The sequence below is a fragment of the Syngnathoides biaculeatus genome, chromosome 18 (genome assembly GCF_019802595.1).
Source record: "Syngnathoides biaculeatus isolate LvHL_M chromosome 18, ASM1980259v1, whole genome shotgun sequence".
NCBI classification, from domain to species: domain Eukaryota; kingdom Metazoa; phylum Chordata; class Actinopteri; order Syngnathiformes; family Syngnathidae; genus Syngnathoides; species Syngnathoides biaculeatus.
In genome coordinates this window covers 4,853,118-4,878,427 of record NC_084657.1, presented here as the reverse complement: position 1 = coordinate 4,878,427, position 25,310 = coordinate 4,853,118, and the positions used below count along the sequence as shown (strand labels likewise).

The 25,310-nt window shown below is 39.3% G+C and overlaps 1 protein-coding gene across 8 annotated transcripts in view; it reads right to left on the bottom strand.

Annotated features, from left to right (window-relative positions):
* Positions 1-25,310, bottom strand: part of ncor1 (nuclear receptor corepressor 1) — a 67,301-nt gene that overhangs the window by 39,675 nt on the left and 2,316 nt on the right. For all 8 annotated transcript variants that reach the window (XM_061802635.1, XM_061802640.1, XM_061802641.1 and 5 more), the window contains exons 2-11: positions 20,375-20,551; positions 13,003-13,097; positions 12,696-12,903; positions 12,227-12,409; positions 7,945-8,058; positions 5,743-5,799; positions 5,588-5,640; positions 5,033-5,099; positions 658-830; positions 49-139 (exon numbers count right to left, since the gene is read on the bottom strand). In XM_061802635.1, the coding sequence (XP_061658619.1) occupies positions 49-139; positions 658-830; positions 5,033-5,099; positions 5,588-5,640; positions 5,743-5,799; positions 7,945-8,058; positions 12,227-12,409; positions 12,696-12,903; positions 13,003-13,097; positions 20,375-20,485 (1,152 nt within the window). In that variant the 5' untranslated portion in view covers positions 20,486-20,551. The remainder of the gene's footprint in view (positions 1-48; positions 140-657; positions 831-5,032; positions 5,100-5,587; positions 5,641-5,742; positions 5,800-7,944; positions 8,059-12,226; positions 12,410-12,695; positions 12,904-13,002; positions 13,098-20,374; positions 20,552-25,310) is intronic.

The window sequence follows — 25,310 nt, the reverse complement described above, 5'->3', positions numbered from 1 at the left end:
ACAGGAGAACGGTGAAATTCTGCACAATCTGTTTTTTAAGTTACCCACCTCCTGCTCAGAAAGACCATCAATGATTTCAGAAATCTCATGCTCGCTTCTAGCAATTGTTGCAGAGAGACCTGTTCCTCTTTGGCCAACCCTAGTAAAAACAGAATATTTATGTGTAAAATACATTCAAGATTTGTTGTTGTGTATCACTTGTTATTTTACACCTCATCACGCATCCCATCAGAGTCAAAGGAGAAAACTCTCAACTGATTGTGATTATATACTTACAAGAAGTTGACAGAGGACTCCTTGCCAGAATCTGATTTCATGCCTGTTCTATTACCATTTTATTAGAGCCCTATGTTGTGAGTCGTTCTTCATTGAACTACACAGGGGAGATTATGTTTTTTTCAAGTGTTTGTGATGTGTACCCATTATGCCAATCAAATTTAAAGGAGTAAACTGATTTGTATTCCCAAAGCCAATTTTGTGCTTCACTCTGTATGAAAACAACTCCACCCTTTTCTAGTGAAAACCAACAAACTGTAGGGACAGGAAGTCTGGAGGCAAAAGAGTCCAATACCCCACAGAGTTCCTTCCACAAAAATTAATACTATCCCACAACAATGGTGTATCGTGAAAGATTACAGCGTTTAAAAAGCTTTTCACCTTTGGAAGCGCTCCTGCTGCTCTCTCTGCTTGCGAATCTCAGGGAATTGCCTTTCATAGTATTCCCGTGTTCTGCTCTCCTTGGCTTTTCGCCTGGGGTTGTTCTCCATGCGCTCCACCTTTTTCTCCCAAGCTTCCATCAGCTGGTCATAGCGTTGGCAGATCTTCTGTTCCTGAGTATACAGTATAAAAACTAATCAAATACTTTGCTACAGGACAAAAGAATGTCTTCGACAATGGAATGAGTAAAATCAAATACGGGGGGTAGGTAAACATTTTTTTGTATACTGTGAGTCAGACTTTTTTTTTTTAATGTACACAGGTAGGCAAGTAAGCTCATGAGGGAAAAACAATACTGCCTTAGAGTAATGCCACCATCATAGTGTGGGTTAGTTACTGCCAAAATCGAATGAAATAGCAAAGAATTTAAATGACGGGAATTAAACTGTAAGATGTGAATTATATTTAATAAGGCTGTAAGTAAATAAGACAAAAATGAAACTGATAATTAATGAGTGATTTGTGTGAACAGACTACAGTAAAAATGACCAACAACTAGCTCTTAAACATACTGTATGGCTGCAGAGAATAGGAACATACTAGTTTGTGGAGGGATCGTGCCGCTCGATATACAAACCTATTCAGTGGTCTTACACAGCACCAGTAATCAATTTTAAATAATCATTACCACGTGAATGCAGGAGCATTCATTTTACACAAGTTCCCTAGTCCTGACAAATTAATATAAACAAAATGATTATATTCTTATATTCCTCTTCTTTTATGTGGAATATAAAAAATAACCCTGACATCTACTTTCCAGAGGCTTAACAGTTAAATTGCCAATATGGGAAGAAATTTGGACTGAGAGGACAATGCACCCTCACTTCCACACTGGAGCAAGAGACAACTTTTTTTCTTGGCATGAGGCCACAAGCTCTCCCATCATTGATCAGAGTCCAAAAGAATGCCAGACAGCTAGAAAAAAAGGTGATATTCACTGGAACATTTGATTTCAGTTATAGCACAATGCTCCTCTCATTTGATGGGATTCTAATATACAGTGTTCCCTCGGTACAACACGCTTCACTTTACGAGGGCTTGCTATTACACAGATTTTTTTTTGTGTCTGGGTGTAATTTTTTACAGTGTACCAGGCTTTTTTTTTTTTTTACAGGGTATAAATGGGCATTGTGTTCTGTATCCTGATTTGCTAAAGAAAACCCCGCATAGTGTTCTGTGCCCTGATTAGCAAAGGGACTGTAGACTTCCCTAAGTACTCGGACCCATGGCATTTTGATGGACCCGCAGAAAGCGTCGCGGCTTCAGTTCTCAAACATATTTGAAGGTGGGTTGTCTGTTGATAAGAATATTCTTGCCCAGAAGAAAAAAAGAGCGCCTACAGTGACCAATAGCGCCAACCGGCTAGAGGAACTGTAAAATGTAAATAATTCTTGAGTCCATCTTCATAGATTGGTCTTTAAAATTAAATTTATTTCTAAAAACTAAAATTAAAAACGTTTCATAGGAACATGCTTATACCTGGTGCTAGATAAAGAAATAAAATGAATGGAGGGACATTTATATATTTATTTCTCAAACATTTTGGTCTCAAACAGGTTTTGATCTTTGGTTTCAGTATTGTATAATAAATTTTAATACAGTAGTGTCGTTTTTTTTTAATCTAAAATGTTTGAACATTGAAAGTGTTTAACCAAGACAAATGTGAAAAAAATGTTGTCTGCTGAGAAAAGTTTATAAAGTGTGTGTCTAGGAGTTTAACAGCCTTAAAACATAAATAAGAGATGGAAAAAAACCAACCTAACCCAGAACACTGTACATGGGGAAAAAAACAACCTATGAATTAATGAAAAAATGGGAAAAATGAAAAAAAAAAGCGTTGACTTCTAACAATGAACAAAACTGACGGTAGCTTAACCCCTTGCAATTATTTTATTCACTATCTTGATAACGAGGTTCATAACTTCCACACATTTGTGGGGGAATATTTGTGGCACAGTGGTTCACTCCCTGAGAAGGGTTGCGTCAGGAAGGGCATCCGGCGTAAAAATTGTGCCAAACATATGTGCGTTCATCTGAGATGACACGCTGTGGCGACCCCGAAAGGGACAAGCCGAAAGAAACTTACTTACTATTTGTGGCACAGTGGTTCTTGATGGGGGATGCACTGAAAAGTTATCAGTTCTCAATCCAGTGACTTTTTAAGTACCGTATTTTTCATAATATAAGGCCCACTTAAAAGCCTTTATTTTCTCCTAAATCAACAGTACGCCTTTTAATCCAGTGCATTTTATGTGAGCATTGACTTCCAAAAACTGTAAAAATGTTGCAGTCTGACTTTGGGAAGCACTCTGCTTGATTGACTCTCGGACCATTTTCAGCTGACACGGGGACGTATACATACATTACGCACACTGGCAGCGATAAAGCAATCAAACAACATTACGTAATACGTACACTACGTACGATGGAAGTGATAAACTAATCAGACAACATTACGTAATACATACAGTACATACCCCTTACCTCCGCCGCGCCTTCGATAGGTATAATGGTATGCTGCAAAACAGCATCTCTGTCTAAAAACACCTGAAGATGGCACCAGTGATGAGACATGCTTACGAGGCACAATTCAAACGACAGGTTATCAGTTACGCGACTGTAAATGGTAATAGAGCAGCCGCGAAAGAATTCAACATCAATGCATTTATGGATTACAGAGTGGCGGAATGTAGAAAATGAACCGTGCCAAGTTAAGAAGATGAAACAAAGTTTCCACAGGAACAAAGCGAGGTGGGCACAGAAAGAAGACCAACTTCAAGAATGGATTATTGACCAAAGAACAGCCGGGAGAAGCGCCTCTATAGTCAACATTCGACTGAAGCTATTAACAATACCACAAGATAGGAAGATCGAACACTTTCGTAGTAGGAAAAGGCGACAGCTCTCCATCCGCCCCAGGACTACAGTGATGCAACAACTGCCGGCGGATTACAAAGAAAATATTGATCAAAAACGAATGTGAGCGTATTGTTAACGAGTAGAATAAAGTTGGATGAAACTCAGTTTTGTGTCCGTTCCTTTTTTTTTCTTTTAGCGTGCGGCAGATCATACGATGTCCGTTATGTATGTGGTAAATACAGAAAAGACCCCGTAACAGAGACTGCGCTTGATAATCTGGTGTCTTTTATGGTGCAGAAAATACGGTAAATTCACAAAGCTCTTGTGTGCTCCTCTCATACTGGGTACCCCCCATCAAAAGACACTAACACCAGGTTGAGTCTTCTTTATTCCTGTCGCTTCGAGACAACTCCCAGCATCGCAAATGTCCTGCCCCCCTTTGGCTCTTTACCGATATAAATTCAATCAGTTCTTCCTGCGGCCAATCAGAGTTGACCCATCTGCATGATATCTGCTCAACATCGTTTGTCAATTAACTCATCACAGGCAATTGAAAATGCTACAGCTCAATTGATATACAGTCGTCAGTTTGCAGCCATTTTAATGGTCCTGTCCCTGACAGTATTTCCATAGAGGGCTATTTCTCAAATTTTCCAATTTCCTCAGAGAAGTCAGAGAATAGATGCTCTGATACTTTTACAAACCATTATTTCATACATTCGTCGTCTGTGAACGGCCTCCCCCTCTTTATTACTTCCAGAGCTGCCAGAAAACTAGCAGTGCTAGTTGACACTGGAGAGGTAATCCACTTTTACGTTTTCCTCTCTTCAGCTTTTTGAAGCGGTCCCGAAATTGCTCGCTTTTGCTAATCTTCAATTGGGTATTTTTCGGTGAATGAAGACCGCATGTTTCGAAAATGTTTTTCAACATTATATTTAAGGCCAAAGGGAGACGCTACAATGAGAGCGAAGAGCTCGCTACAGACAGCTGCACGATTAGTAGCTGTACAAGAAAAGATTTTTGGAAGCACTAATAGACATGGATGTGTGAAATGCAATTGATTAGCAATTAAAGAATATGTTTCTGCTTTCTGTAAACAGTCCCTAAGTCAAATCCACTGTGTATTTCTATTCATGGAAACGACTTTCAGCTTTAGTGTGCTCAGAGAATCAAGACAACTGTAATACATGGGGAGTATTATTTGTCCTTGGCAATTTACAAACACAAACTGGGACAAGAATTTTCACCGTCATTTTTGTTGACCTCATTGCTCTTCAACACATGACGGTAATCTAACAAACATTTGCCTTCCCAACAGAACAATGTACAATTCTTTCACAGATGGACTTGTGATTCAAAAACTATTATGGGGGTAAAAAAATAAATAAATAAAAATAACAGGTTACCAAATCCTGGGCTCTACTAAATGCTTCATAAATGGAGAAAAACTTACCCTCTGTTTACGAGCATGGTTCCGCCTCTTAAAAAACAGAATCAGCTTCTTCCTCATGACTTGATTGCTTTCGAGAGAAAAACAGTACTTTTGTTTTATGTTGACATGGTAAGTTGTTTACAAAGGCAAAGTAAAAAACAAATCATCTTTCTTCAGACAGTAAATACTAAATGTTTATGCGCAGTGGCACAATACAAGTAATTGTTTACACATTAAGGTGGTGGTTGTTAGAGAATGGAGAAAACTCCCTTTGAAAGCTTGACTTGCAAGACATGTTTATGATCAATGTCTTGTTAAAAGACTATGATGCGGCACTGTCACGTGACATAGTTTTTTTTTTTTGCTTTAATCATACACACCTAACATACCCATGTCCAGCCTTATTTGCACTTTCCTTTGCTATCCTTATGCGCCAATGGACACACTGAATGATCATGAGTTTTATCACACTGCAGTTAAACATTGAGGTTAAACCTTTCAAAGTGTGATGAGTACTGCATTTCTTTAAAATTGTTAAGACCCAAAGATTTGTGATGTACAATTGATGATACTCACGTTTTAATGTTGTCATGGTAAACTTTTGTGTCTGATGGTTGATTGTAGAGGGGCTAGGCAGTGCAAACAGAAGTCATTAAAAGATTCACAAGCAGTCATTTCTGAATTGCTAATGAGCTAGAAATCATAAAATGTAGTATAAATCAGTGTCATACCAGCTCAACCTTGGGACCAAGTCCTTCCAGTATTTTATGGGCCTCTTCAGCTTTTTTCTAGAAAATTCGGAACATATGGTAATAACACAGACAACATTAATAATGAGGACAAATGATCAAAAATATACAGTGAACCCCCATTAAATTTTATTCATACAGTATCAAATTAAAACTGAGGTTGTCACAAAAAAGTTTAAAAATGAAATGGGTATATAACTACAGTGACTCCTCACACATTAAGAGACCAGATGAACTGAGACTTGCACGCCTTCATTGTAGTACCATGTTATGTGCTACATGATGGGTCAGAGCACTACTGGATGTAGTGTAAGACCAAGAAGAAGAGGTAGATAAGGTCCCCAAGTGAGCTGTAGCTGAGCAGAGGGAATTTGAGTCGAGAGAAAATGAGCAGGGAAAATGTATGCTGGGGTTTACATGCGTTGCTGCTCTGTGTCTGTTAAAGGGGAAATTCACTGGCTTGCATTAACAATGTATCCAATAGGTCATGTAACATGTACTCTATTTTCACAATGTGATGTTAAATCCTCTCTCATTTCGTAGTGTTTTGAGAAGATTTTTATCGACAATTAGGAATTTTCAGGCGCGCTGTCATTTTCGCAAGTCACATGACCTACGTGGGTGGATGTGACGTGTTACGTGCCATTCCAAACGCTCGATCACATGGAACACCATTTATGCCCAGGGCTGATTTCTTGGATTTATCCTCATCTGATGAAGAAATGGCAGTATGGGTTGATCAGGAAGACGGAGGAATACTTCCATGAACAGCCGTGGGCGGCTCCCCGAGCCCTGGAGTCGTGCAGCTCACGGCTGTGTATGGTTCCTCCGTCTTCCCGATCAACCGAGCGGCCGAGCCGCTCACGGCTGTGTATGGAAGTATTCCTCCGTCTTCCCAATCAACCGATACAGATATTTCTTCATCTATTTCTTCATCAGATGAGGATCAATCAGAGAAATCAGCGCTGGGCTTAAATGGTATCTCATGTAATCGAGCCTTTGTTGCAGCACGTAACACGTCACATCCGCAGACGTAGGTCATCGCGAAAATGACAGCGCGCCTGAAAATTCATAATTGTCGATAAAAATCTTCTCAAAACACTATTAAATGAGAGAGGATTTAACATCACATTGTCAAAACAGAGTACATACACATTGTAAATGCAAATCAGTGGATTTCCCCTTTAAGGTAGCAGTTATCTGAATGCTTATAATTATCGTAACAATATGCTAATTTCTGTTCGCGGGTTTGTGGCTTTTCACATGATATATAAGTATTGAGCTATTAGACATTTATTAGGCCGAACTGTGTCTTAGTTGAACATTTGGGTGTTGAATTGTATAGTTAAATCTTGTTTGCTTTTTTTTTTTACAATTTTACAGTAGACCTCAACTGAGAGTGGCAAACAGCCTGAAGCAAACAGGATATTTGGAGAACTGTGCCAACAATAGTCTTTTCATTTCCTCATAGAGAACTTAAGATGACAGTATCTTATTTTGGAAAGCAAGACTGAGAACTGGTGTGAAGGAGTATTTTAAAATGGTGTTTGATAAGTTTAAATGTGTTGCGAGTTAACAGAAAAATAATTATTTAAAGATGTTTTTTAATGATCTGTCAGTGAAGTGGGTCTGGAACAGTCTCAGTGAATAATAGGGTTCAGTGGCACAAAAGCAAGTGCAGGTATCGCAACAGGCTACCAGATTACTTTACTTTCGATTATTATATCAACTTTTAGTTTGAATTTTAAAAATTATCTAAAAAAAAACCTATAAAAATAACTTAGTTAAGGCAGGAGAATAAAACAAATAAATGTCTTTATTCAGACATTAACAGTCTAAAGGGTTAACTGCTGACAGGAAGGAAGGCGTGTCTTCCCTCAAAATGTAACAGACATGAACTATAGTAACCTTTCCCCTTATTCAAGCAAACACATAGTAGTCTGCCAGTGAACTTCATTTTAAACTTCCTAATGATGAACAAAAGATATCTAAAACTAATATGCAGAACTAAACTGAAACTGTCAAATGCTGTTTTCTTCCCTACGTCATGATAATGTTTGTTGGTGAAATGTAGAAAGCACGCTGGTGTGGACACTGCGCAGCAGAGTCAGTTCAAAGAGGTCAATTCTATGGAGCGTGAACACTTGTTACTAATACGTCTTGTTATTCAAAACAAAAACTCACCCTGTTCTCATCATAGATTATTTGGACTATGCTGCGGTGCTTGTGCTCCACAGGGGGAGGGGTCACTGGCTTTTCTGGCTCTACTGGCTTTGCTGCTTCCTCCTCCAATTGTTGCTGGGAGACAAAAAAAAAAAAAAAAAATCAAGTTCACAAAAGTACACAGATAACACAAGACCAAGACATGCAGCCAGCCTATCTAATAACGACCCGTGTGAAGTTGATTTTTTTTTTTTTCATCTGTCCTGTGGCGATACAATCTTAGCCGCGGACTTGGAAACATACAAAAACTCAAGGGTTCAGCCACTGAGATCATGTTGATGACTTGGGACAAGTTGAACTGAAAAATGTTTGGTTGGTCAATATTTCCAAGATAAAGGTTATGTACACAACCAGGTTACAGGCTTGAGATTAGGAGTTCCTGAAATGCCTCAACCAAATAGATCCCTGAAAATCTTGGGAAAATGCACACTTGAATATATTCTCTCACAGCAAAGACGATCTTACATTCCTATGAATGCGCAAGAATCCCAAAACAGACAGCAGGACTATGTAAATAAAAATGAACGGGAAGATTAGATTGAATTAAAAAAAATGAAAAAGCTACCCTGTAAATTCAAGCAATACTGTATATGCACATACTTGTGAAATATATCGTAGCTTTTTGATAGTGATAAACACCAAAAGGAACAATAAGTGTTGATCTAAATATAAAGGACAGATTTAATCAATTTTACTGGGGAATATTGTAGTGTTCAAAGCTTTGCTTCTTAAATTATATGACATTGATGTAAAATTTATATAACATTGATACAACCAGTATAAAAGTGTCAAGATCTTATTTGAACTTTGAGAGGCCAACAAACTGCAAGATCATGATCACCTATCCCTTTTCAAATAGTTGTTACTGTGCTGATTAAAATACAGGTATATGCCAAAAAAAAAAGGTAAAGTCAATTTATTTCAATAATTTGTTTCGAAAAGTGAAACTTCCGTTATATTAGTTCAACGCGCAAAAGTGAAATAGTTAGAGCCTTTACTTATTTCAATTTTGGTGGTTATGGCAGAAAGTTTAAAAAATTCCTATTTTTTACAAAAACAAATATTTCATCTGACCAACAAAGGATCTTAAACACAAACATGTTGGCCTTCTGAAAAGTGTATTCAAGTAATATGCCCCAAGTACTTTGTTGGGCCTCCTTTTGAATTATTTAGAGCATCAAGGTGGAGTAGGATGGAGGTGATCAGCCTTTGGCACAGTTCAGGTGTTATTGTAACTCAAGTTGCTTTAATATTGGCCTTTAGCTAATCTCCAATTTGCAGTTTCTGCTCCTTCAACGTCTTCTTGACATTACCACATCCATTTTCAATGGGGTTCAAGACAGTCGAGTTTGCTATCGTTACATGGCTATTAAACTAGCTATTGGTACTGGAAAATAAAATCATTGCCTCCAAAAAGGTCATCCCCAGTGGGAAGCATGAGGTGTTCTACAAAATCCTGGTAGACAGCTTCACTGACTGTGGACTTGATGAAAGAAAATGGACCCACAGCAGCAAATAACATGACTCCTCAAACCATTATTGATCGTGGAAACTTCACATTGGACTTTAAGGAGCTTGACTTTTATGCTTCTCCAGCTTTCCTCCAGACTCTAAGATCTTAATTTCCCAATATAATGCAAAATGTACTGTTATCTGAAAAGAGGACGTAGTACCACTGGGCAGCAAACCAGTACTTTTCCTCCTTAACTGAGCACAGACAGTTGTGACATTGTTTTTGGTTCAAGAGTGAGTGGCTTGACAAGTGGAATTCTACAGCTGTAGCCCATGTCATGCAGAGGTCTGTATGTGATGGTTCTTGATGTACTGACACCATGGTCAGTCCACTCCTTACGAAACTCCTCCAGATTACTGAATCTGAGATGCTTGAATTTCCTCTGAAGGCTGCAGCCATCTCTGTCACTAACGCATCATTTTCAGTCACATTTCCCCCCTCTTCTTAACATTTTGTTAATGTGCTTTGATAACACCCTCCGTCAGGATATGGAGGGTGTCATTCATGGTTTTCTGCACAACCATCAAGTCAGCAGTCTTCGCCACGATTGTGAAGCGTACTAAGCCAGACTGACACCATTTAAAGCACAAACGTCAAACTCAAGGCCCGGGGGCCAGATCCGGCCCACCACATGATTTTATGTGGCCCGTAAACGCAAATCTAGTCTGTCAAATTCCATGTTTCTTGTGAAAATCTGCACCAATATGTCAAAGGATCGTATACCATGACTGATAGCGTTGCGATATTACAAGCATTCTTGTGTTACCAAACAGTAACAAGAGTTGAAAAACCCATTATTTTTAATTTCTGATTCAAAAACTAGTTCATAAATTGAATTGAATATGATGAGGTGATGAAATATTTTCATGCCATTCACAACGGCCTTCTGATGGAAACTATAACTACAATGTGGCTGACGCACTCCCTCACATCCTGAGCCTCATCCTACACCAGACAGAACTTCATTGAAGTCAATTGGGTGAGTAAGACAATAAAGTCATCTATACCAACATTGATGCAGCTAACAAGTTAAACAGTGGGTTGCACTCTTCTTTGCACTGATGGTTTTTTGTTTATTTTAGTCTTCAAACCAATATAGGAGCTGTTGAAAGACACGAAAATAAAATATGAACTACTTTACTACACAGGAAAGAAAGTAGAATCAGTCGTATTACATGCTTAACATCGCACTAAAAATTCACCAAAGGTTAGACCAACAACTTTGCATCACAATGAAATGACAAAATTTACAAAAAAGTCTCACAGTATGACAAACACTAACCTAGTGTCACTTTGTGGGTACGTAAAGGAATAAAAAATTTACAAAGCATTTGATTCTATTCATTACTCTTTTTCTTGCTGCCGTTTTACTGGTTAATTTATTTTTGTGTGCCCAAATGCTGAATTCCAGTGCATACCCTTCAAAATAAATGGGTACTTGATTAAAACACAAAGCTAAACTTGCACATATAAATCATTTGATGTGATAAAACAGTCACAAATATCTATATTAACAATACTGTATGAAACTTTCAGATGAAACTATTAATGACTATACAGTAAGCCTTGGTTCTTGAACGTCCCCGTTTTCAAACAAATCGGTTTTCGGACGAAGATTTCGAGATTTTTTTTGCTTCTGTTTTTGAACGAAAACCAGCACTCGAACGCCCCTGACAAAACCCGGAAATAACATATTGCGCGCGGCCAGACCAGCTGACCCATGACAAGCGTTGTTGTGAATTCCCACATCGCCGGAAAAACCTGGAAATAACATATTGCGCGGGGCGCAAGGAGCTGACCCACCCACGACGCGTTTTGTTATTGTCAATTCGAACACCCCCCGAAAAGACCTGGAAATAACATTGCGCACGGCGCAAGCAGATGACCCACCCACGACGCGGTTTGTTATTGTCAATTCGAACGCCCCCAAGAAAAAAAAAACGAAATTACATAAAGCGCGCAGTGCAATCAGCGCACTTTTGTTATTCTCTATAACGCACCCTTTGTACACAGACGTGTCCTGGCAGCGACTGTTGTTTTTCTTCTTATCGAGGACTACCGTATTAAATCCCAATCATGGCTCCAAAGAAGGCAAGTTGCTTGTTTAAGTTATTCTGCACTTTTGTTAATAAAAAAAAAAGTTTACAAGGCTGGGGGCTGAGTGGTTCCAGATACGGCAATGCACTCTCAGCCTAGCGTACTCTACTACTAAAGCGTACATTTTAAGCGAAAAATAAAAACATATTTCTGGAATAATTTTATTATGCAAAGTATTTAAACTATATATGTATTTCTACTATGCAGTTTATTATCAGGAAAAGCTAAAAAAAAAAAATCCTTTAAAAAGCCCAATTTTTTAGGCTTGGAACGCATTACTTCTTTTTCCATTTATTGGAGCAGGAAACATCGATTTGGTTGTCGAACAAATCACTTCTCGAACCGTTTTCCGGAACGGATTGTGGTCGAGAATTGAGGCATCACTGTATATAAGTCTATAATTTAGACACTCTTTATTTAAACCATCCAAACTTTTTCGACCCAGAATTGAGAATCATTTGGAACTGGAATGGAAATGAGGACCTGGAATCGTTCAAATTCAAACAATGCCCAAACATAGTTGAAATAAATACAATTTCACTCGATATTCACATTTTTTTGGAAGATACCTGTAATACCACAATTTTATTTCATTTTATGTTGAGATACAATAAAGCCAACTGGACAACTAACTTGCTTTTTCTTCAGCTTGAAAATCTGCTGCTCCACTTTAGCAATCTCTCTGTCCACACGGTCCATACTTTGAATAAGCTCCTCCTTGGATAGCTTGGATGGAGACGTGTCATGCTCTTCCCCGAGGTGTAGCGTAGGTCCTCCTGGGGAAGGGCATTCCACTTTCACAGTGAAAGGCGACTCCTGGGGGAGGTGGGATGGGGGACATTTCATAAAGCTACTATATAACAACTGTTAAATACAATTGGTTTATTATAATAGATAAGGAAATTGGGTGAAATAACAGACGTAATTCTGCCCAAAATAGCTGTTATCGCTGGCTAAGAAAGATCATTTGAAGTGTTTGTTAACATCTTGAGCAGAAAAGACACTGACTGGACAGCGTGAAGACAACAAAAAATTTAAAATGCTACAAATCCACACAGTTAAGCGACATAGTTCACCACATTTGGTACATAAGAGAACCTACCTTTTTGACCTCCACAGTGGCTCTGAGACTATCCTGTAGAGTATGGTGCATGGGCAAGAGAATACCCCCAGCAGAAGAAGAGCTACGGGTCATGTGGGCCTCAGCAATTGACTCCATGCGTGGGCGCTTCGTTTCCAGTGCCTCGTGTTCAGCCTGAGAAGTGATGGAGTGGTACTGCTGCTCATACCCATGGCGTCTCTCCGGAGGCCTGGAAAACAGAAATAAACAAATAAAAAAGTCCCAACATACAATAGGTGCATGAATGCTCCATTGATCCAACGGGGATGATATTTGAGGAAACAATTACCTTTCAGTACCAGGGTGGAATTCAGACAGTAAAGATGGTCTTCTTCGACCCTGCGGATCTTGCGTATGAGTTCGATAATCTGGAACAGTGAAATCCTGAAAGCAACACAAGGAGAAACACAAACAACAATTTACAATGAATTACTTTTGATATTTATTACAACTTAAGTATGCAAGTTAAAACGACTCATACTAGGTGCCCTGTGCTAAAACGTGTTTATGACAATGACCATGTTGTTGGAAAGCCCCTCAATGAATAAGTTAGCTGGGATAGGCTCCAGTACTCTTGCAACCCATGTAAGGATAAGTGGCTTGGAAAATGGATATGGATACGAAGGGCAGTGAGGAGGATATTGCATTTTAGAGCTGGGGTTATTAAATGTTTTGGAACCCATAATTCTACCAATTTTACCATATTCAAACAAATAATGGATTTTGCATTACTAAACAATAATACTAATATAAAATGTGCATGTGAGGTACAATATAGTGGCAGCAAAATGGTTTATATAGATGAATTATGTCATGCTGACATGGATAGCATTAATCCTCACTGAATGTGTTAATCATAAATCACTCTGATGATTAGTCCAGAGTGTTTTCCACCCTTAACAACGTCAACTTGTACAGATAACAGCTCCTCTCGTGACCGTGAACAAGATAAGGCAAGCAATGAAGAAAATTTATAGATGGATGAATTGTTTTGACACTGAAAAATATGAGATTAAAGGTGAGAAAATCCACGATGAAAGGCAAAGTCAAAAAATAACTACAGAAAAATAACTTGGCCATGTTCTTTGCTGATATCATTTAACACAACAGGGTTATTCTGTAGGTCAGGCAGTAATCTGGATGGCAATAATCCCTCAATATCTGAAGGACTGAGAAAGTGATAATCAAGATATAGATATATGGCAGATGCGGTCACAGCAGACTTCCACCAAACGCAAGATAGTACCATCATTTTGTGCGGGCAATAGTTGCAAATTAGAATTAAATACAAAACAGTACAGGCTGGTCTGAATTTCATAAATCACATCTCGCCTAAAAAATTTCAAGTAAATATAACACAGGTATGCACCCTTGAAAAAATAGAACAGCGAAAGTATTTGTTTCAATAACTTGACTCAAAAATTTAAATTTGTATATTTGTTCAACACACACACACACAAAGTGTAATATTCCAACCTTTTGTTACAATTTTGATGATTATGGCAGAAAGACCAAAAAAAAAAATCCTGTATTTCACAAAATGATATTACAAAATTCAACACTGGAGGCTCCCAGTGTCCCAATCTTAGCTAAAAATAAAACAAAACACCTGAACAAATTTTTCTAAGCCTTTGCATTGGTCTTAGTCTGGCTCAGAGGCCTCCTTTCCTTGTCCTGTTCTACTGTATCTTGTCCTGCCCTTCCCTCACAGGGTGTAGCACTACAGCCCCTCCAACACACATATATAATGTTTCATTGTTGTAGATATCCTGTTTACAATTAGTGCTTTGTCTCCATTTCTCTCTCCCCTCTACGAACTTTGTTCAGTTTGACTGATCAACTCTGATTCCCAATAAACATTAATTAGAATACCAAGAAACCAAAGCGGAATATTAGAAATGCAACTTTGACGCTGTAAAACTGTTACAGCATAAAAGGCATACAGATCCTCCATTCTCCTTGACTTAACAGTCAAACAGGACCAAAAAAAGAAAAAAAAATGAGGCTTCAGAATCATGGGGAAGACTGCTGACTGGTCAGTGGCTGGGATGACCGAGCCTTAAGAGGATTGTCAAGCAACGGGGATTCAAAAATCTGGGGGAGCTTCATAAGGAGTGGACTGAAGCTGCTGTTAATGCATCGACAACCACCACATACAGACGTCTTCATGACATGCGTTACACCTATATAAATTCCACGTCTCAAGGCACTCCTGAACCAAAAACGTCACAAGTGTCTGTGCTGGGCTAAGGAGAAAAACTATGGTCTGTTGCCCGATGGTCCCAAGTCCTCTTTTCAGATTAAACTAAATTTTGGATTTCACTAGGAAATTAAAGTCCTAGAGTCTGGAGGAAAGCTGAAGAAGCATAAAAGTCAAGCTGTTTAAAGTCCAGTGTGACGTTTTCACAGCCAATCATGGTTTGGGGAGCCATGTCATTTGGTGGTGTGGATGTGTTGACTTTTATCAAGTCCACAGTCAACGTAGCTATACACCAGAACATTTTAGAGCACTTCATGATTACTGCTGGTGACAGGCTTTTTGGAGACAATGATTTTATTTTCCAGCAGGATTTGGCACCTGCCCACAAAGCCAACTTTGGCAACAGAAACACCTGATCTGTGCCAAAGGCTGATCACCTCCATGCCACACCACCTTGGCGCTGTAATTATTGCAAAAGGGGGCCCAACAATGTACTGTGGGCATCTTACTTTAATACACTTTTAAGAAGACCAACATTTCTGTGTTGAAGATAATTTTTTGTTTGGTTCCATGAAATATTCTATTTTTGTGGAATGGATTTTTTTTTGTCTGACAATCACCAAAAAGGCTTGAATTACTTCCATGTGTGGTGAACTAATATAAGTTTCACTTTTTAAAACAAATTATTGAAATAAATGAATTTTCACATCAATATTAAAATTTTTGGACAGACTTGCATTAGATAAGTGAAACTGCATCAAAAAAATTATGTTTAGTGGAAAGGTGATTTCCACAGAATTATACCAAAATACTTTTGTAATGATAGGGTCAAAGTTTGAAAAATGTATTCAAGTTTATCTTTTTAAAAAAAAAAAATGAAAAGAACACAGTTGTCAGCCTGCCATGACCTCCACAAAAACCTGAAAAAGCTAGTAGTTACAGGAAATATTACCAAACTCCAGTTTTGTTCCAGATCTAAGCAAACAATTCAAATGCCCACAAATGAACCACAGAAACTTTCTGTGAAAGTAAGCTTCTAGGAAACCTGACCACCAAAGTAGCTGGGACATATCCAATATTCACTTTAGTGATAGAAAAGTGACTTTGAAACAAAAATGCCATCTATGATCACAACTAGGCTTTACAAGATCAGGACTTTTGGGGCCAATCATACTGTTTAAAAAAAAAAAAAAAAGGATAACCAATCACCAATCCAACCACAAGTGAAGCAATGAGTCTATTTTAATGCCTGGTTCATTTACTGTATATAGTTGTGTACTGTAAAATATCGTGGGTATTTTCTAAAGCATTTGTTAGTGCAGTGATTCCCAACCAGTGTGCCATGAACAATCTTGAGGTGCGCTGTGGGAAATTGGACTGCTCAAAACATTATTCATTTATGAAAAAATATCTTTGTTCTTCTATTCATGTCAGTGAGGCATAGAGATAGAATAAATGCTCTTCTATTAGATGGCAGTAAGTACATAATTACTTTTGATCTCCTTTTTGTGGCAATTTTGCTTCTTTGTGTGCTGCGATTCTCCAATTGTAAAATATGTACCTTTCCTCCATAAAGGTTGGAAATCACTCCTCTCGTCATATTATCTATTCTAATCAGTCAAGTCAAACCAACATTAAAAAAATGACAGGTGCTAATGTATGCCTTATTTGGCTGTCATATTTATTGTTGATTTATGTTGTACTTTTTTCTTTTCTTTGGTGAAACCATTACTTTAGTTAGTGTGTGAAAGAATGACCTCTTGGTCAATTACCATGGCATTTCTAGCAAAAGGTAAACTGTTAAAACATAAGAACTAATTACACATTAGCAATAATGGCATGGGACTCTTTGACTTTCTAGCAAAAGGTAAACTGTTAAAACATAAGAACTAATTACACATTAGCAATAATGGCATGGGACTCTTTGACTTAATAAATCTTTACAAAGACCTCCCACATTATTGTCACAAATTATAACTTCCTTTCAGTAAATTACACATATAGCTGTGGAAACAGAACGGTATAAAGTGTTGGTTTCTCAGTGCTTTTTGTTGAAGTAGCAATTACAGATCCAAGTCAACTTGCAAGTCTTTTAAGATATTGTCAAGTTTGAAGTCATTAAATTCGTGACTCGAGTCAGCAACACTGGAACACTCTGCCTTAACGGTGCCACAAACTTTAGAGTAGCAACATGATAACTTGCCACCAACTTTGTAGAATTAAAGAAAAAAATGGAACAAGCATTTCTAAAGGTCACGTTATACTCCAGTAGTCATCAGCGCCCATATTGCATCACGTAACCTACGCATTACCTCGCACAGCACCCCTGCATAGCTTGGAAGTAGCATGCCATGCACTCCAAAAGTTGCGTCATCTCTCGTGATTGGCCCATTTCAGTCACATGCTGTGATGACGTACACAACATTCATTCCAGCTCCAGATAGTACCTCCACCACCGCCTTCCCAATCAATATGGCAGCCTAAATGTATCATCTGGTCATTTAGCTCAATTGACCCCTCCGTGGATGTTGTGCAATCCGCGTCACTGACCAATCAGAGGCCAGAGATCTACATAATCTCAGACAACGCTGGCTGGATGGTCCAGTATAGCTTCAGTTGGCGTTTTATCGCGTATTTGGGTTCTTTAACAATAGATATGGTTAAGAGGTGTAGTCACGGACTTTGTAATAGTGACGACAGGTATCCTGAAAGGCTAGTTGGTGGAGTTCAATTCGTACGCTTTCCAAAACCGAAGACCCAGTACGAAAAATGTCTTCGATGGATCAAACTTTGTGGAAGACCGCATCATCAACTGAATCCATCTAAAATCAACCGGAACAGAAGACCGAGTACGAAAAATGTCTTTGATGGATCAAACTTTGTGGAAGACCGCATGATCAACTGAATCGATCAACCGGAACAGATATGTTTCCATGAAGGTAAACCCTAAATTTGATTTTCAATACATGTCTCATATAAATGAATTAGCAGTTCTTCGCTTGCATAACATAGCTAAGTGTGAATGATTGACACACTTGATCTTTGTTGAGCGATATTTTGCGATGATCTGACTGCACAAACGTGTCTCTGTTCGGCGCTCCCGAGCAAAGCTAAACCGGACTTTGTTTGTTTGCACGAAGGTATGCCGTATATTTGATTTTCAATACATGTCTCATATAAACGAATTAGCAGTTCTTCGCTTGCATAACATAGCTACGTGTGAATGATTGACAGACTTGATCTGTGTTGATCGATACTTTGCGAGGATCTGACTGCACAAACGTGTCTCTTTGTTGGCGTTGAGCTAAGCTAAACTGGACTGGCGAGTCCTAAAAGCCTTCGATGAGCACCGAGACACCAAGACTGAAGGAAGGATGTTTGAGGACACTAAAGTAGTGATTGTCGTACTCGGTCGGGACTTACGTAGGTTCGGCACTAATTCAAGAATAATTATTGAGGGGAGCGCGTGACGTTACACAAAGAAAACGAGAGAAACAACTCGTAAATCAAGCCTCGCCTTCTTTTCCTTCATACGGCGGTTCACAAACGGCTATACAGATACAAATACAGATTCTGCACACAAGTGTGATATGTAACACGAAAATAGGAAACTGTCAATGACAAATTCGTCTTTGGGTTATAATATATTATATTATGTGGCTTCTCGGTCTTCCTCTGACTCTGGAAAGATCTCGCGCTAATATCAATGGTTTCTCCGTCGATATGCATGTAAATACCATTGAAATATCGCTCGTTGAAATACTTGAAGCCCTGCTGTCTGCTTTTCAACGATATTTCACTGTTAGCTAAGGATGCGAGTGAGAAATCAGCCAGTAAATCGGACAGTTTCGCTCTATTCCTTTCTTGCTGCGCCGATATTTCTCCGAATTGTTTGTCTGACGTCAGAGCACGTGCCCTGACGTCACTTCAGGAGGCGTGGTTAAGTGCCCTGTACGGAGGGGTCAATTTCAATCAGACACTTTTCCACAGTCACCATTGATTGTTGTTGCTTTGTTCCTTGTTCCGGAAAACGAAAGTAAAAACGGCTACTGGAAATGACCAAAACGTGCTGAGGAAACTCCATGCTGTGTCGTTCTAGCCAATACCAGCCGTAGTGACACCTCTGACTTGTGAGAAGAACTGCAGCAGTGATGTCAACGCGGTCTCTGCACATTTGAGTATAAAGAGGCCTTAATGCTTCTGAAATCCTCCCTAACAAGTTAGGTCAAGACAAACAATTGCTACTTACATACTATTTGATTCCCCCCACTGTTCTTTTCATGAATAACGTTACATTTGTGCTATTAATGTCAGGTTTTTATGATAAGCGACGGCAATTTTAAATATCACAGTAATTCTGACATTTAAATGGACAAACTCTCAAAATTTCACTCAAGACAGACTTAAAAGGTACATATTTTTAACTCAAAATTGTCAGTGAATTGAAGAAGATTTCTGAGTAGCAGATGAAAAGAAATAGTCAATGTGATATGAAATAATCAAGTAAAAGTTTTAGTGTTATCCGAAAGTGTTTTTGACCAGTTTTCCGTAGGCGAAACAACACAAAAAAATTTCCAATCAGGCCATTTTTTACTCCCAACAAAATTTCTCTGGTACCCATCAAACAATTAAAAAAAAAAAAAAAAAAAAACCTTTCTCCATTGTATTCTGGTTAAAATGGCCTTCTGCTGAGAATAGCTTCCACGTGTGTGTGTGTGTGTGTGGTGTGTGTGTGTGTGTGTGGTGTGTGTGTGTGTGTGTGGGTGGGGGGGGGTTTCCACAAATGTGAATTACTGTAAATAGGTGGGTTTTACATTAGTAGAATATATACCAAATAAACTGTATGCAGTATAATACTAAAACGTACCATATCATATTTGTATGCATTATGTCCATCCATCCATCGATCCATCCATTTTCTTTTGCCGCTTATGCTCACTAGGGTTGCGGGGAGTGCTGGAGCCTATCCTCGCTGTTAACGGCCAGGAGGCGGGGTACACCCTGAACTGGTTGCCAGCCAATCGCAGGGCACATTGAGACAAACAGCCACACTCACAATCCCACCGAGGGGCAATTTAGAGTGTCCAATTAATGTTGCATGTTTTGGGATGTGAGAGGAAACCGGAGTGCCCGGAGAAAACCCACGCAGGCACAGGGAGAACATGCAAACTCCAGACAGGCGGGGCCAGTATCGAAACCGGGTCCTCACAACTGTGAGGCCAACGCTTTACCAGCTGCTTATCCATGCCGCCCATTTTGACTTAATTTTCAACTCTTGTCACGTTGCTTTTTTTTTTCCCCCTCAAATCCATTCAACTTCAAAACCAAACTGGTAGTGTATGTACTACACCAAATGTGAAGGAATAAAAAATAAATAAACCAAAAATTAAATTAAAAAAAGCATCACTTAACGTATGGGTACAATATATTTCTCGCTGAAACAGTAGAGGGAAAGGCTGACCTGTTGGTGCCGCGTGCCGCTGAATGTGTACTGGACAGAATGGGATGGGTAACGGCTCTGCTCACTGCTGAAGCTCCCCTGGCTAGGGGGGTAGCCAGAGCTACTCGACATCCTGTAAGTAGGCTGCTGCTGCTTCACCAAAGGCTGAGCTACACCATGTTACAGGATACAAACCACCTATAGCCAGACAGGAAAGGTCAAATTTAGAGGTTTACCTGAGCATCGCTTTACAAACAAAATAATGCAAGTTACCGTCAAATAAGATTGATCTTATTTCCCGGATAAAGACTGAAAATATGCTTCAGAAAATACCACATTTTAAGTACACAACTTAAAGGGGAACTCCACTGGTTTGTATTAACAATGTATCCAATATGTCATGTAATATGGAATCTATACTGAGTATGTGATGTTAAATCCTCTCTCATTTAATAGTGTTTTGAGAAGATTTTTATCGACAATTACGAATTTTCAGGGGCGCTGCCATTTTTGCGAGTCACATGACCAACGTGGGCGGATGTGATGTGTTACATGCCGCAACAAAGGCTTGATTATGTGGGACACCATTAATGCCCAGCACTGATTTATCCTCATCTGAGAAAGAAATAGCAGTATCGGTTGATCAGGAAGACAGAGGAATACTTCCATACACAGCTGTGCGGCTATGCTATGCTATGCGGCCACTTGGTTCATCCCGTCATCGGGAAGACGGAGGAATACTTACATACACAGCCATGAGCAGCACAGCTCCTCGGTTGATCGGGAAGACAGAGGAATACTTCCATACAGAGCCGTGAGCGGCACAGCTCCAGGGCTTGGAGGAGCTCACGCCCCGGCCCCGGCAAGGCTCACGGTTGTGCCACTCATGGCTGTGTACGCATCTATTCCTCCGTCTTCCCAATCAGCCGAGCCGCTCACGGCTGTGCCGCTCACAGCGGTGTATGGAAGTATTCCTCCGTCTTCCCGATCAGCCGATACTGCTATTTCTTCATCAGCGAGGTTACCTTCGGCTTGTCCCTTTCGGGGTCGCCACAGCGTGTCATCTCAGATGAACGCACATATATGTTTGGCACAATTTTTATGCCGGATGCAACCCTTCTCAGAGAGTGGAAGCCCCAGTGGGATACGAACCCACAACCCCTGGTTTACCAAACCAGTGCTCTAACCACTGAGCTACGGGGCCTCTGTGCTATTTCTTCATCAGATGAGGATAAATCCACAAAATTAGCGTTGGGCATAAATGGTATCCCATGTAATCGAGCCTTTGTTGCGGCACGTAACACGTCACATCCAGGCATGTAGGCCATCTGACTCGTGAAAATGACAGCACCCCTGAAAATTTGTAATTGTCGATGAAAATCTTCTCAAAATACTTTTACATGAGAGAGGATTTAAAATCACATTGTCAAAAATAGAATACATATTACATGACCTATTGGATACATTGTTAATCCAAACCAGGTGATTTCCCCTTTAAGAAATCTGGCCTTCTGTACGCTACAGAAATAACACAAAAAATGTTTGACGTATTCACAACAGGTAGGGAATAGCAGAAGAGAGCTGTTCATGTCTCCTCAATTAAACTCTACCATATGATGCATTTTTTTTCCGCCATGGTCAACGAAGGCTTCTGAATTAGATGTAAACAAAATACAACTATTTTCTTGTGCTATTTTATGCATGCCAAGATTTTCTTCTGCAAGTTCAGGGCTTATCTTGGAACAAATGGTGCATGAAAAACATGCTAGTATTTTCTGTGCAGCTGCAGTGGACAAGACGCATACAGTACACAACAGCCTTTCGTGGGTGGAAAGAACATGCCGTTCTAACTGAATTAACTTGATTTGATACCAGCCTAGATTGAATTTGTTTTTCAGAATTGTATATAATGTATTTCAAGATATCCTTCATGCTTCACATAATCACAGATCCTATTCAAAAGGTACATTGTCCTTTATTAGAAAAATGACAACCCCCTTAATTTTTTTTGTGTGTGCGTCTCATAGAATGTGTTCACACCTATCAGTTGAATTTGTTTTTTGACCGGAAGCAGTTTGTGGGTTGTGCCTACATTGCCCTCTTTCTCCCTGTTAAGTTTGTGTTCAGACACAAATAATTCCAAGCAAATTACGTCACAACACAACGTGAGGTGGCGCTCTTTTCTTATTGGTCAGAATAACGTAAACAGGAAAGCGAACATGTTTGATTAAAGTGATAAGAATTCTGCCATCTGTGGGAAATGGAGTGATTAATCGTGTGCACAGAGGAAAAAGTCTGCCAACGAGCAGCAGCGCTGTTAATTTAGTCTAAACTACTTTCAGTGGAAAAAACAATTTGACATCAGCTCAGGCAAGTAGAGCACCATCTACAAGCACAATTCCACAGAGCGGGATAAAACTGGGTTCACATACACAATCATGATGATATTTTTCATCTTTCACCAAAGAAACCAAAAGCCCAATTTGTTTAAAAGAAAATCCTGTGATTATCCTGCTGTGTGAGGGGTGTTAGTGTTTTTTTTCCCCTCCCTGATCTGCTTGAAAACAGGTCACCGCACACAATCATAAATGTTCGACATTTTAGGTATTTATTATGTCAAATCCCTACGTGTAGGGTCATCACAGAATCCAGCCGAGCTATGGAGTCTGTGAATGTGACAGGAGACTGAATGCTAGCCAATTAGGAGGCAATCTAAAGCTTGTGCTATGGTTCCACGATATTTTGTGCGCACAATAGTGACATCGCAGGGTCTGGTGCGATATTGGTTGACTGTAAGATACAGAAACTCAACTGTAATATTACAAGTAACCAGCAGAGATCCCTTTGGATACTATTGAAAGATTATACACATGCCGGATTCCCTATTTCGCTCTTCCGAATGATACATGGCACTCCGTGAGGTGCATTCACGGAGACTGAGTTAAAGAAAGTGAATGTGTTCTTTCGTAATAGAGTTCATCCATCTAACCATCCATCCCATATTATGTGAGGCGCATTGATACAACGCGGATCATGGCCTTGTCTCGGCATAAAATTTTGAGCCGTTATTATTAAAATGTAGTTTTGTGCCATCTATACGAAGCCAAGCAGCTTAGCTTGAATTCCCCTAGCTAGAATTCAGATGCCTACACCTCGGACAATCTATACACAATGACTGCAGGTTCAGAGTAGCTGGACTAATGCCAGTACTTTGCAGTAGCACACCGACATCACCTACAAATGCTTGTTTAAGGTGCTGATGGAAGACCAAGAATGTAAACAACATGCCAGAACCTGGGAACTTGTGTTAGTGTGCAAGTAGAGTCACACGCATGTGCATGAAACTCCTCCTTTATTCTATTAATTATGACACTGTTATTGAAACAGGAGATGTGGGTACTTTGGAAATTCAGTTATCGAGTCATATAAAGTTGTTGGGTATGAACAGGAAGTACAAAAATAGTTCAGGTGCCAGTTTAAGGCATCTCAATTACTCTGCCACCGCCAGACATGTCATTCTCAGACATGACAATCCAGACGACAATGGAAATTAGGACACTCAGCTGTCCTAGATGACGCACACAACATGGATTGTCATAATCAAAAGACTTCATGAGAGGAGAGTGTGTAGATTGCAAGATCATATTGCCTTTTCTTACATTTTAAATCGGCAGAGATCAAATGTTTTCTCATTCACTACCAACACAGACCACCCTGTTGGTAAGTCTGACAGACAACTCTTGTACAAAACAATTTTATACCATCTGTGTTGTACAGCTAAAACCAACATTTGAGAGCTTTTATTGAGAGTTTTCATCTAGACACATTGACTCCATTCCACAATGTAGTCCACAGAAGACTCAATCGGGGTGCGTTTTGCTGAGTGATTACTTTAAAATTTCTGGGAACCAAATGATTCCTCGACTGACCTTCTGCCAGACCTCAGATGAACATGAAGGTAAAGGAGCTAGCTATTCCAGAGTTGGCAGTTCTACACTCGCTGCTGATGTAAGCCCTTATTTTTGCAGTGGCACAATAATCATCTCTGATTCGACATGACATCAATGCGGTCAGTAAGGAAGTTGTACGATTTCTTCATTTTTCAGGCATCTGGATCATGGTTAGTTTGACTGTAAAAATTCTACATTCCACAGAAGCAAATTTAACAAAATTCATACAGAACACCAGTGAAGCAACTGAGGCTTTTAATCAACATCTTTAAATCGTAACGTACCCGGTATAAGGATAATCTCAGACTATATTATTTATTAAATCTTGTGCCCTGCTGGCCGGGTTAGGGTTAGTTACAGAGTATAACTCACATTTCAAATGTCAGTACAGATGTACGGCATTGTTGCAAAGTCAGCTGGGATATGTGCTACCTCGGGATAAGTGGTATAGAAAATGGACGTCTGAATGCCAAGTAACCGCAACAGTCTTTGGTCAAATAGTGCCAAATTTTCTACCAGACGTCTATTTGCAAAAGGTCCCACTTTGATAGTCTAGCCATAGGTGTCAATCTCAAGACCTGGGGGAAAGTTGCGACCCAACACGCCATTTTATGTGGCCCGAGACAAGAAATCACGTTCATCAACTTCTGTGATTTTCACTAAAATCTGTCCCCAAATTCCAGATTTTTATAATAATAATAATAAACTATGTGGAGATGTTGCATTTTACTGTTACCAAACCTTTTTTCTAAAGTAACTTAAACAATCCTTGAACAAACTATTATCCTTGTCTTCTGGTTTCAAAACGAGTTATCCCTCCATTTGTTCTGTCATGGTAAGAATATTATTTGACATTTATATGGTTTGACTGTTCTAGTGGCCTTCTCAGGGATATCATAACTACAATGAGGCCTGACACCAAATGAGTTTCACACCCCTGGAACAGTATGTTGAAGTCCTTAAATGTGCTACTGGTTTTATATCATGTAGAAATACTTTGTATCCTA